The sequence below is a fragment of the Mauremys mutica genome, chromosome 14, assembly GCF_020497125.1.
Source record: "Mauremys mutica isolate MM-2020 ecotype Southern chromosome 14, ASM2049712v1, whole genome shotgun sequence".
Lineage (NCBI taxonomy): Eukaryota > Metazoa > Chordata > Testudines > Geoemydidae > Mauremys > Mauremys mutica.
The window spans coordinates 20,125,264-20,139,444 of NC_059085.1; the positions used below are offsets into that span (position 1 = coordinate 20,125,264).

The 14,181-nt window shown below is 40.4% G+C and overlaps 1 protein-coding gene across 1 annotated transcript in view; it reads right to left on the bottom strand.

Annotated features, from left to right (window-relative positions):
- Positions 1-810: 810 nt before the first annotated feature.
- Positions 811-14,181, bottom strand: part of ADCY7 (adenylate cyclase 7) — a 124,666-nt gene continuing 111,295 nt past the window's right edge. Inside the window, exons 18-27 of the mRNA XM_044987589.1 lie at positions 13,738-13,800; positions 12,837-12,899; positions 10,097-10,269; positions 8,568-8,649; positions 6,577-6,732; positions 5,658-5,804; positions 5,025-5,132; positions 3,528-3,642; positions 2,701-2,825; positions 811-2,581 (exon numbers count right to left, since the gene is read on the bottom strand). Coding sequence (XP_044843524.1) covers positions 2,435-2,581; positions 2,701-2,825; positions 3,528-3,642; positions 5,025-5,132; positions 5,658-5,804; positions 6,577-6,732; positions 8,568-8,649; positions 10,097-10,269; positions 12,837-12,899; positions 13,738-13,800 — 1,179 coding nt within the window. The 3' untranslated portion in view covers positions 811-2,434. The remainder of the gene's footprint in view (positions 2,582-2,700; positions 2,826-3,527; positions 3,643-5,024; positions 5,133-5,657; positions 5,805-6,576; positions 6,733-8,567; positions 8,650-10,096; positions 10,270-12,836; positions 12,900-13,737; positions 13,801-14,181) is intronic.

Below are 14,181 nucleotides of genomic sequence, written 5' to 3' on the forward strand. Positions count from 1 at the left end.
AAAAAAAATTTTTTGCCAAGAATTTCAATAAAGATGTACCCCTTCTTCATGTCAGTCCTATTACTAAAATGTTTTGTGCTCTGGTTCTGAAGAGCTAATTAAAGAGGGGTGCCATTTCTGGCAAATAGCTAGTTAGCCTAAAGCTAAAAACTTGTATATTTCTTAAAAATTAATGTACATTTATATACATCTATATCTGTACTTTCCTTGTGAGATACACACCTTACGAGTGGTAAAATGCTGAAGATCAGCTGTATCCTTACCCTATAGAGAAATAGTGGCCCCAAGTCACATTTGCCTCAGGTTTGTTGGGAACCTATGCAATATGGAGCTCAGTTTGATTAGCTATTATTTCCAGAGCTGTCCCAAGCCTTTAAAGAATGCTAGTGCAAAATGGTCAAAAGAAAAACATGTTGAGGGCATTTATTCCACAGAGAACAAGAAAAAAATACGTATTGAGAACATTGACAAACTTCTGAAGATATCAGACATGGCAAATGTTTAGAAACATGCACAGCTCTGAGAACAGAGGCATAGGTGATTAGTTTGGAAGGGTTGTCAGAGGGGTAAGTGCCACCTACATTCAAGTTTGCCTCAAGGCACAAATTGGAAAAATAAATTTGATCTTGTATTTGCCTTTATCACAAAAAACACTACACATTTGGGGCATCCTGATAATCACTACAAAAGTTTTTTTTCTCCTGCTGATAACAGCCCACCTTAATTGATCAGTCTTGTTAGAGTTTGTATGGCAACACCCATTTTTTCATGTTCTCTGTGTATCTATATCTTCCTACTATATTTTCCACTACATGCATCCAATGAAGTGGGTTTTAGCCCATGAAAGCTTATGCCCAAATAAAAGTTAGTCTGTAAGGTGCCACTCGTTCTTTTTGCTGATACAGACTAACACGGCTACCACTCTGAAACCTACACAATTTGAGTGGCTGTTTCTTGTCAGCAGAAAGTCCGAGCAGGAGAATAGCTGGCAGGTCAGAATTAAGGTGCATTGAAAGATCTGTTAAGGGAAGTTTTCACATCAGCTGCTGGTATCCTGCCTGACTGGCCAATGCAGTTTATACTTCACCTTCGTAAGCACCAATCCTGACTAACACGTTAAATGCAAATTTTGTTAATGACAAGAAAAAGTTGGGATAGCAATTCTGTGTACCTCAGAAACAAGTCAGCAGTTTGAGGGACTGGCCTCATACAGGCAATGGAAACCAAACGAGAACCTCACAAAACACAGTATAAATACACACAGTCAAAGGGCATGATTGCAGCGAATGCAATACTCACATTTCTGTCCTGCTAACATTTACTGTCTCACTGCAACATGCACATCCCTAAATGGGCTTTCACTCTCTGGAAATAGTCTGGATTTCTTCAAAGTCAAAAGACTAATTCTGAAGGTCAAAGTGGCTTACTTCCAATACGTACTAAAACAGTTTTCATCTCATCTAAGAAATGAAATATGGTTTGTCCCTTGGTATAGTGAAAAGCAGGGTAAAGAGAGCAACGTGGGTTGTATCCATAATAGAGGTATTTTGAACCAACTCCAGACAAAAATCATTTCCTGTACAACTGCTGATCAAGAAAAGCTTTACATAATATAAGCTATAGGTATGGGGGAGGCGTGAGTTTGTGGAAAAGGGACAGGGGAACATGAATTATTGCGCAATTACTCTTTCCAAAAGGAGCTAGAGTATAATCACCATATAATAAACTGTAGTTCACTTGTGTCTCTCCTCCATACAGCAGTCTTTTGTCCTGAAAACAGCTTTGCACTAAAGACCATGCATATATGCAGGGTCCAAATACACTGTCACTTTTTCTTAAGGTCTCTGAATTGCCACACTGCTAGCAGATCTGACAAAGAATGAGGCAGTGGAATCGTAAGTATAGGATTGGAAGGGACCTCAAGAGGTCATCAAGTCTAATCCCCTGCACTCAAGGCAGGACTACCTAATAACTAGACCATTCCTGACACGTGTTTGTCTAACCTGTTCTTAAAAACCTCCAATGACAGCGATTCCACAACCTCCCTAGGCAATTTATTCCAGTGCTTAGCCACCCGACAGTCAGGAAGTTTTTCCTAATGTCTGTTTTAACTGGGAAATTAGTTCAATAGTGCATCTGCATGTGCTATTAAGGCCTTTAGTCTCCCAGACTGGATGTAGGAAAGGAAATATTAGGAAATGCTGCAAGACAATTCCAGAAAAATCGTCAAATTATCCCAGAAACAGGCAGTCCAACAATTGCTTCTAGGCACTTTCAGACTTCATTTAAAGTCACTCTCCTACCTTGAGATGCAGAGGAACCGTTAGGACACATACATTTGGAATAATCTCCTTCACATAAGGAGGGAAATTCTAAGACTTCACAGAAGAGAAGTGGTGGCTCAAAATACATTTTGACAAACTTCGTTACAGACTCAATTCAGTCCAATACCTTGGGATTTGGCTGTATCTGTGCACACAAAGTAAGTCCTTAGTTCTCCCTTTCCTTTGACATTAATGAGTCCCCTACATTCACATGAATATCCCAGTTCCTGTAATATTTTGCTTGTCTCTTCTGTAACCTGAGTGAAACAGAAATAGTGAAATTCTTGTAAAACACCATGGAAATTAACTCTGAGCATTAAGCAATAAAAATGCTAAAAGCGGTTTTCTAGAAACATCTGAATGCCCAACTCTGTACCTGGATTTTTCCAAGTTCACCAGTACTCTCCATCCTGCTAGCGACATTGACAGTGTTGCCCCAGATATCATACTGGGGTTTACGAGCACCAATCACACCTGCTATTACAGGCCCATGGTTTATCCCTACAGAAATAAAAGTACGTGCCATTAAAGTTAATATAATTTTGCACTTCAGTAAATCCTTCCAGCAGAGGACCACTTTAGTGATTTATAACCAGCAACGAATAAAGCCTCACTGCACCCTTTGGGGATAAGGAAGCACAGAGGAAGGGACTTGCCCAGGGTAACAGGGGAAGTTTGTGGCAGAGCTGAGCGTGTCATCCAGATCTCCTATCTCACCGACCTGTGCTTTAAGCAGAACTCCACCCTTCCTTCATGTAGAACGTTAACAGTCTAACAACAATCCTAGAATTGCCATGTAACGAGCCAACAGCAGCACGCTACCCAGCGCTCTCATCACCCCCATATCCAACCAGCAAACACACCCTGCTCTCCCTCTCCACCCCGTTTGCAACTGCAGCATTATTTCCCCTTTTCCCACACCCAGCACCAGAAACATCCCTGAATATTGCAGGAATATCAAGATGATGAGACTACAGCCACACTCCAAGGTTAGAGGTGGAACCTCACAGCTTGGCGCATTTAAAAGCTAGACTAGACAATGTTCTTTCTCAATATTTATATTATGCTTATTACCATAATATCAGTGTTCAGTGTCAAGAATAATTCAGCACTGACCAGTGGCTTGACCATCTAATAATCCTTTTCCAGCTCTAGTTTTTGCAAAGCGTGTAGTATTCACATCCTGTATGAAACTGAACTTACCAACACGTAGGCGGAAATTGTTAAAGGAATGTCTGTTGATGCCATCCAGTTTACTCATCAAGGCAATTCCATACTCCACCATGATCCCAATTTGAGCATGCTGTCTCTCCTGGTCCTAGGTAATTTATAATGGCTATTAATGCCTTAATATGCAAGATCATGTTAAGCTCTCAGTATAATGAATGGTAACTGTCCATCTCAAAGAACAATGATGTAAGCACCAAAGCAGTTCAATTATTGTGTGTCATGCTGCTGCAGCGCCAGTGGCCGCTGTAATGCTGGTTTCTGATGAAGTCCAGTACTATCAATTAATTACATATCAATTTATAAAGACCGGAGTCCAAATCTATGTCAAGTCCCAGGTGAAATAAGATACCATTACACAATCAGCTCAGTTCACATGAACATGCACAATAATTAAAATGAATATTGAAGTAAATTGGGTCTGGCTGGCAAACGGAGAGCCTGCTCTGCTTAGTATTCACAACCCGGCTCTACATCTCTTTCCAGACTTTAGTGCAGATTTAAAATTAAGTGTCCTGTATGTACAGCACATGTATTCTCACTCCTCACACCAAAACCTCCTCCTCATGATGGGCCTGAACCAAAAACCTGGTTTTAAACACCTCTTAGCTACAGGGTGTTTGAAATTTAGATCTGATTTTTGCTATCTGAGTTTATTGTTATACCATGTTATCTGTATAGATAACAATTATATTAATCAATTTGCCCATCAAATCCTGAATCCAGATCAGACATGGCTAGGTTGTTCATTCTTTGGTATCAACAGCCGCTTGGTTTTCCCACCATTCAAGCTATTCTGTTGTGTATCCAGGAACGTTCAAGCTCCTGGAGCCAAAGATTCTTGAGAATTTAAAGAAAAACAAGGTTGGTTTTGGATTTAGAATCACAGAATATCAGGGTTGGAAGGGACCTCAGGAGGTCATCTAGTCCAACCCCCTGTTCAAAGCAGGACCAATCCCCAACTAAACAGCATCAGAGAATATCTGAATTTAATATCTGCTCTTGAGGAATAGAACTACAGATAAATGAAAGTTAGTAAAAATCACAGAGCTTTGACTCGCAGAATAATGTAGGAACAGCTGTAAACAAGAAAACAGCAAACTGATTTTAAAGGAAATAAGCTGACACCAGCTTCACTGGTCTGGTATTAAGGAGTGATGAATTCTCTGCTGTATGTAGGGCTGTAATTCCATTACATATGTCATCTTGGTGACATTTTAAACCACAGTATTTGTTCTTGACACCAGAACCCAAATATTGGAATTATAGCCTTAATTTTGGAACATTTCAGAAATATATTATAAATAATGTGAAAATACAAAATACAGCCTCAGAATATATTTCCTATCTTCTTCCATACCTGAGACTATGACTGCTGATAACATTCATCTTCCTTCCCATCCCTCTACACTCTGTCACCGATATGGACAAGTAGAATTCTAAATGTGTTTATACTTCCAAAGGGTATCATACCTGGTTGTTCTCTTGTCCTGGTGCGACACTAAGGCCTGCTGCTGCCATGTAAGTGCTTCCAATGGTTTTGATTTTTTCAACACCACTAAATTTAGGTTTTAACAACAGCTGATTGGAAGAAAGAAACTGAATTATAATTTGAGACCTTAATGCCTTATATCCCCATGTGTTCTCACCAATGATCTTGTATTCCCTACCATATACATAAGATTTATCTCTAGATACATTATGTCACTTTGTCGCAGAAAACATACATTTTAAATAAAGTGTGGAAGATTTCTTTTGCTGCTGTTTCCCTCCACCCACCCCCTTTTTTGGACACACATTATAGAAATGTAGTAAATCCTGCAACCCAGTAATAAAATCTGAGACAGATCGGTATTTGCATCATGAGGAAAAACACTAGGCCTTGTTTATACCGTACTATTAAAGGGTGAGATGGTCTAACTGCATGAGTACATCAGATGGAAATGATTAGAATTTCACTTTCCAAGGCTGAACTAAGAATCCTGGTTCATCTTACTAAATTTTTTTTCACTTTTCATGGCTCCTACATTGAAACACCGCTCTAGAGAGACATTTTATATTGTAATCATGTAAATCCAAGCTAGGTTTGCCTGAAACTTGAAATACCTCATCAAAATCAGCAATGATTTCATTCAGCAGCCGCAAGCACTCCAGTCCCTCTTTATTGACATCACATTCGGTATAAAACACCTTAAAATCAGGTACTGATGCAAACATGACACAGACACAGTCATAAGACTGATGGTACCAATCCTGTTGGAAAGCAATAGTAATTTCACAGTTACCCTGTAACCCCACAGTGTGTAACCAAAATTGCATTCAGCCTTTAGTACCTTTAAAAAATAACTATGACTAGAAATGAACCAAGCTAAGCTACTGGAATTCAGCAAAATTAACAGGACCACCACATTTTCCTATTTGTATTGAATCAGAATTTAAGTGCTGAGAATGAAATCCAACCAGATACCTCCAGCTGCATTCTGCACAGTGACTGCTCGCTCTGCTCCAATAGCCCCCATCCTCCCAGCTCAGTCAATCCAGTGACTCACTATGGAGGTGTTGGCAGAGTGAGGCGCAGGGTCTAAGAAGCGCCGCTATCAGTGCCCTTTCATCATCTGCCATCAGAGTGCTGCCAAGTAGATGCTGTCTGCCCCTCAGCTAGCTCCTTATAGGAATTAAATGAATCAGCTCTGTCAAAAGGGGTCTTTGGAGAGGTGAATCCTAACATCACTTCTAAACCAATTATCAGTGCCAAAGCCCATGATCATCTCTGATGTGGATTTCCATGCCCCACTCCTGCCAGTGCTAAAAGCAAGCATTCATTTAAACTGAAGTCCTCTTAATGCCATGGGGGTAGCAGCTCCTTGGGCTTGGGAAGGCCATGGGATTCTCATATCGTGGACCAAGAAGAGGGAGGAACAAAGGAAGCAAGCAGTAGCTTGTAACCTATTCATGGGCGGTGAGGTGGCAGTTCACAGGAGTCTGATCTACCATTCTTCCTACCAGTAGAGTAGATTAAATATACCTCATTTAATTTGTCACCAATGAAATGAGCAGCAACATGTGCCGGAAGGACATTTTCCAGCAAGAGCCTGTTTACGTTCTCCATGGTTTCAAATTGTTCATGTTCTTTTTTAAATTTATTCTTCCACAAGCAATCTAGTCGACAGTAATACTCAATCTGAAAACAAGAATTCACACAGTAAAATACCCCCCCATCGCTCTGAGATAAGAGTTTACAGGTTTCAAACCAAGTGAAAAGGGGGGCAGTGACCGCTAAGTTTTGTCAGGACACTTCGGACCCAATGGCCACTGAAATTGTGACTGAAAACCTGCACAAAACAGAAGTCACATCTACACGAGCCAACAGCCATTTGTGCATGCGACTCAACTGGCAACAGATGTACTCTAGTTCAATTTGCACATAGAATCATAAGACTGGAAGGGACCTTGAGAGGTCATCTAGTCCAGTCCCCTGCACTCATGGCAGCACTAAGTATTAGCTAGACCAGTGGTTCTCAAACTTAGGCCGCCGCTTGTTCAGGGAAAGCCCCTGCCAGGCCGGGCTAGTTTGTTTACCTGCCGCGTCTGCAGGTTTGGCCGATTGTGGCTCCCACTGGCCGTGGTTTGCTGTTCCAGGCCAATGGGGGCTGCAGAAAGCGGCACAGGCCGAGGGATGTGCTGGCCGCCCTTCCTACAGCCACCATTGGCCTGGAGCACCAAACCTGCAGATGCGGCAGGTAAACAAACCAGCCTGCCCTGCCAGGGGCTTTCCCTGAACAAGCGGCAGCCCAAGTTTGATCTAGACCATCCCTGACAGGTGTTTGTCCAACCTGCTCTTAAAAATTCCCCATGATGGAGATTCCACAATCTCCCTAGGCAATTTATTCCAGTGCTTAACCTGACAGTTAAGAAGTTTTTCCTAATGTCCTACCTAACCCTCCCTTGCTGCAATTTAAGCCCATTGCTTCTTGTCCTTGTGACATTACACTCCATAGCCTTTATGGAAATATCATTATGAAATGGATATGACATAACAGAGATGTATTTTATGCAAGATGGCTCATGTAAGATATCATTGGAAAGGTTATCACATTTACTGAATGTGATTATCCAATTTGTATGCACGTATCATTTCTATATCTAAAGTTAGGAATATGGACTAGGTCACAATTACAACTGAGTGTGTATTGGGAAGACACCCACCAGATCACAGGCCACCAGATTTGATGGGTCATTGGGAAAGGAACAACAAGACTGAAGATACTAATTTCTCTCCCTCCTAGGAAGTATTCTGGGATGTAACTGTGACACTACTAGGTCAGGAGGTCTTGTCACCTAAACATTATTTTGATACTAAACATTATTTTGGACTTCTTGTAACTTTTCCCATTTTGTATCTGTGCAACTGATCGTTCCTTCCTTAATGGAGTACTTTGCATTTGTCCTTATTGAATTTCATCCTATTTACTTCAGAGCATTTCTCCAGTTTGTCCAGATAACTTTGAATTTTAATCCTATCCTCCAAAGCACTTGCAACCCTTCCCAGCTTGGTATCGTGTGCAAACTTTATAAGCGTACTCTCTATGCCATTATCTAAATCATTGTAAAGCAATCTGTATTTTTATTTAATCATTATAATTCAATTTAATAATTACACTTTAATTAGTTTAATAAGTATATTTATTTTGAATATTGCACTGTCCCAAACCACCCTGCCAGAAGGGTGGAAGATGATTTATAAATACAATTGAAAGTGACTAAACAATGTAGATTTTGGGTGCCCAATTTTGTGAGTTGAATATCAGAAGCCACTTTTAAAAGTTTGTGTCTTCAGAGTTAGAATCCAAAATACTATTGAAAAATGTGTAAAAATCTTTCCCTTCTTTCCCACACATTATAAAAATGATTTTTTTGGGACAAACTACAGAGATAGAAAACAGGTGTCTTTTATTTAACTCAACTACCACTGAATGAAAAGGACTGTGGGGTTTTTGTTTTGTTTTTTATCCATACCTGTCTTGAAAATAGGATCAGAGTTACGTAAAACAGAGCCAGGTATAAGTTAGTCATCAGTATTGGATTTTTCATGAAAAGCCTGGAATACAGAAAAGCAACATACAATTGTCGTTTTGAATATTTTGGAATCTCTGGATGTTTAGAAACAGAACCCCCTGGCGTTCCAAAGTACTCTTTAACAGAAACAACACAAGTGACAGTCCCCCAGTTTTAATGTAGTCCCTCTGCTTATGGGTCCTGTCTTCCTAGCTGTTCGCCTGCATCTTAATGGGGCTTTTCAATCATACTGAGCTAACACATTTGAAAAATCACACCCCTTTTTGCCCAGCAAGACATAACCACAGAGGCTTAAAGTAGGAAACAGCTTCCTTGCTTGTGATGGACAAAGAGACTAAGAGCTTGTCTACAAGACAACTGGAGCTGAAATAAATAAATCTGCTGTAGTTCACACCTTTAGATATTTCGGTGCAAGTCTGAGTGGACGCACTTATTCTGGAATAAGAGTATTCCATGTCACACTTCCAATCCACTCACTGAAAAAACTGAAAGTGGGAATGACAACCGGTTTAGTTATTTTGGTTCAGTTTCTGTTTTAGACCAGCCTGAAGTCTCAGCATGCTCACGTTATCTTTTGGCTTGATCTCACAGCTCAGACAACTGCCATGCTATGAAACAACTGTGAGATTGTACCCAGAAGATTTGCAAATGAGCACACCAAGCTTCCCATATGGTACACACGATTTATTTTATGGCTTCTTTGCCCTGTTCAATTAGACTGGAGGAGCTAAATGTTTGGTTTTTAAAAGTATTTGGAATCAGGAAAGTAATTTCACAACAGTTAACTGTTGTGCTGATAAAAGTGGTATGATTAGTGCTGCTTTGGCAAACACATGTTCTCCACAAATACTCCCTCCCCATCAGCTCCGGACAAATATTGGATATACCATGAATCTAAATGTCCTACCATTTTCTAAAGATTTAATGTACAATGTAGACAAAGTGCCCTAGACCGTGCCACACTTTGCCACACTTCCCTATGGAAAGTGGAGTACAAAGTACCACACATCTTAGGGTTATTACATTGTGAAGTTTATTTTAAAATGTGTGAAATGAGCAGCTATAGTAAGCTCACTTAAGAACCAGCTAAAGCAGATCTATTGACCGAATAACTCAATATTATGGAGAATACTGGAACTTTATGGAGGAGAACGGCCTCCTTCATAGTTTATAGGTTGAGGCCAGCTTCACATTATAGGTTCAGTTTTCAAATTCCCCTCACTAGAATCCCCAAAATGAAACCAGTCTCCCTGAAATTTCACATCCCACATCTCAACCCATGCATGGTACAATTCTTATGGGAAGTCTGGAAAAAGATTTTTTTTCCCCTAAGATGATATATAAAAACATGTCCTAATGGCTTCTGGCTCAAAGTGTTGCAGTACTTCAAAATTCCAATGAAAGTGAAGGAATCTACCAACACTTTTCATGGAAAATTATTGTCTACTACTGGGGACTTCATAGCATACCTTTGAGTGGTACTGTTGTCATTGCTGCAGCCTGCACTGAAGTTGTTTGAGGTATTAAAGAGGAAGATGTACACAGAAACAGCGATGGACAGAAGGAGAACTTTGAGTTCGAAGCTCATCCGAAGGAATACAGAGCAGGCAATAAACCCTAATATGCAGCAATAAGTATAATACTGTAACAGAAGAAGTTAATGAGATGCTGAATAATTCACACTCTTAGGACAAAGTATATTTTACTGCTTGTAAGGCTAGGAATTTTATGGCTATCATAATTTAGATCCAGTAAAGAATTAAAGCAGTTGTCAGACAATCTGTTTTTTTGGAAAATCTACTAAAAGACAGAACTTAGGCTTTCACCAATTTATCCTTTGATTTATCCAACATACAACATCATTATATAAAAAACTGCTAAGCAACACCTTGTACAAATGAAAGTGAAGAGCTTTTGACAAGAGGCTTTTTTCCCATAACTTATTAGTTTTAAAAATGGATTTCTATTAATGTTTTGAAGATCAAGACTAATTTAGAGAGACAACATAGTCTAGTGACTTAAGCGCAAGGCTGGGAACCGGGAACTTCAGGATACAACTACACTATAAAAAAAACCACCACACAGCAGTGACTCTCAGAGCCTGGGTCAACTGACTGTCTTGTGCTTTGGAGCTACAAGTACCACTGTAGACTTTGCCATTCGGGCAGGAGCCTGGGTCCGAAACTGAGCAAGGCGTTGGGCCTCAGAGCACAGGCTCCAGCCTGAGCAGGTACCGCTCCACTGCGATTTCTAGCCCCCTAGCAGGAGCCTCACAAACCCGAGTCAGCTGACACAGGTTCTGAGACTCACAGCGGTGGGAGTTTTTTGCAGTGTAGATGTACTCTCAGAGTTCTAATCTGATTTCTGACAGTGACTCCCTTTGCAACCTTGAGCAAGTCACAGCCTCTCTGTGTCTCAGTTTCCTCATCTGTGAAACAAAGATACACCACTACTTATTTACCTACCTGCTGGGTGGTTTCATTAATGTGGTAAAGAATTTTAATGACTTGATCCAAAACCCAGTGAAGTCAACGGAAAAACTCACATTCACTTCAATGGGCTTTAGATCAGACTTTAGGCAAATCCTAAGTATTGTTTCAAAATATTTACCAGTTTTACAATCACATTCTTTGTTTCTTTTGAGTATAAAAGAGAAAAATATATACAAGGCACTGAACAAATTACTAAGCTCTTTGTACCATAACAATGATAACAGGTATAACAAAGATATAGGGGCAGATCAATAGAGCTATCACAATTTACACCAACTGAGGATCTGCTCAGTAGCATGTGATATACTGTATGGGGCCAAACTTGTCCTCTTAAAAGACCTTGGGCCTGATTTTCATAGTTTCAAAGGCCAGAAGTGACCACTGTGATCATCTTGTCTGACCTTCTGTATAACACAGGCCACAGAACTAACTCAAAATAATTCCTAAAGCAGATCATTTAGATCAACATCCAATCCTGACTTAAAAACTGTCAGTGATGGAGAATCCACCACAACACTTGGTAAATTGTTACAATGGAGAATTACCCTCACTGACAAAAATGTACACCTTATTTCCAGTCTGGATTTGTCCAGCTTCAATTTCCAGCCACTGGATTGTGTTACACCCTTTTTTTCCTAGACTGAAGACCATTATTACATTATTTGTTCCCCGGGTAGATACTGACAGACTGTAATCAAGTCACCTTTCTTTTTGTTAAGCTAAATAGATTGAGCTCTTTGAGAACACAGTATTCCAGCAGCGGTCGCACCAGTGTCAAATACAGAGGTAAAATAACCTTTCTACTCCTACTTGAGATTCCCCTGTTTACGCATCCCAGGATCACATTTTCAAAGGTGCTGAGCACTCAAGGTTTCCATCAGGTCTTTAAGAGTGAAATTCACTATAGGTATGTGAACAATGCAACAGGGAAGGTACTTCTCAGTGCAGGAAGACAGACACATGCTAGCAGTGGGGGAGGAATCGCTCAGTGGTTTGAGCATTGGCCTGCTAAACCAGGGTGGTGAGTTCAATTCTTGAGGGGGCCATTTAGGGATCTGGGGCAAAAATCTGTCTGGGGATTGGTCCTGCTTTGAGCAGGGGGTGGGACTAGATGACCTCCTGAGGTCCCTTCCAACCCTAATATTCTATGATTCTAGCTCTGCTTGAGCCAGCATGCTAAGAGTAGCAGCGTAGCTGGGCGTAACATGGGTGGCAGCTTGAGCTAACTGCCCAGTACAAACTGGGGGTCTTGATGGGTTTATACTCAGGCAGCACCTTTCCAGCTGCAGGTAGACACACCATATATGCAAGAGGTCAGTGCATATCCATGTACTATTTAAACCCTTTCCCCGCCATGCTACCAGTATACCCAAATACACTTTACAGTACAATAGATCATCAATATTTCAGTCATATCCACCATTTGTGTTCTTACTACTTTTCTCAATTCCAGCTTTGATTTTTTTTTAAATCTGAAATTTCCAAAAAAAGAAGCTATAAAAGCATCTTCTTTAGATTCTACCTAATGCAGAAAATTAGTATGATTGATCATAGACAGGACAGCTGGAATTGCAGAGGTGAAGCTTTGTGCACTCAATAATTAAAAAGCTATATTTTTAAAGAGGAAGATACCAAGCGCCTCCCAGCTGTCAATATTAAACCCAGCATTTGAGATATGTGTGTTTTAATCTTGGAAGAAAACTGGTGTTCTACTCACAGGCAAGATGACATCCTTAATACAGGATCCAGTAAAGTCCACAGCTGTACTTTTTTCAGTAGCCTGATTCACAGGCAAGAAAGAATGGAAAAGTCGATTAGCAGCAGAATGGGATGTGCCCCATACGCAAACAGCACATCATTCGAGCGATGAGGGCTTGCACAAAAAGGTTATGTCAGAACTTGCAGCATATGTTTCAAAAACGGACCTAGCTCAGAGCTGGGCAATCAAGTGAGAAAACTTGTTCATGACCATTCTGGTGACTCTTCAATAGAATTTCATTTCTGAACATTAAGTGCCAAAAGCTGAATGCAATGCCCCTGAAATCAGACATGAACAGACTCCCTTTGGATGTCAATGGGAATTGGGTCAGTCCTTAAGTAAGTGCTAATTATTCTTTAATTTTAAAATATTTCCCACCTTTAAAGTACATTCTTGCCTGTTTGGGCTATAAATTGAAAAATCTACAAGACTGAACAAAAGATTAAATTGCCCAATAGGATTCGATATAAAGTTTAACAGCTAGATAATAGTATACACTCTATTGTACTGTACCAAACTGGTTCCCTAAGAACACCTGAATTTCAAAAGGTGGTGAATGTCCACAACTAACGACTTCAACTGGCATCAGGAGTGCTCAACACTTCTGGAAAATCCAGAAAGATGAGATACAAAACCACCTCATGCAGAACCCACATAATGCAGGGAATTACATCTCCTGTCAGAGAGAGCAGCTGGAAATGCTTACTGACAGGAGTTAACCTTTGTGTTATCAATCATTTAAAAGCTCTATTTTCATAAAGAGAAGGGAAGTTATAGAGAACCTGCCAGCTGTCAATAATACACAGAGCATTCCAGGTCTCTATTTTTATCTAGGAAATGGAAGTGGTGCTCTACTCACCACGAAGGTGACAACCTCATCACTTGATCCAGTAGCGTTTATGGATCTACTGTTTTCAGCAGGCTGATTCATTGCCAAGAAAGAATATAAAAGCTGATTAGCAGGCGGTGGGGTGGGGAAGTGGGGAGACAGTCATTGGTTACATAACTAATAGCACCAGCACCCTGGGGCCCTGCTCTGATTGCCCTCTGGGCCCTACTGTACCAAAAATGTTAAATATCAATGATGATGCCCTGTACACATGCGGCACATCGGCAAAGTGATCTGGGGATGCAAGAAAAGGTCATGTCAAAACTTGACACACATTTTTCAAAAGTGAACCTGTTTTCAGAGCTGGGTGACCAAGCGAGAAGAGTCGTTAATGAATATTTTGGTGACTTCTAAACAGATTTTTGCTTTTCAGTTTTATGGGCCAAAAGGCCAGTACAACATGTACATTGAAGT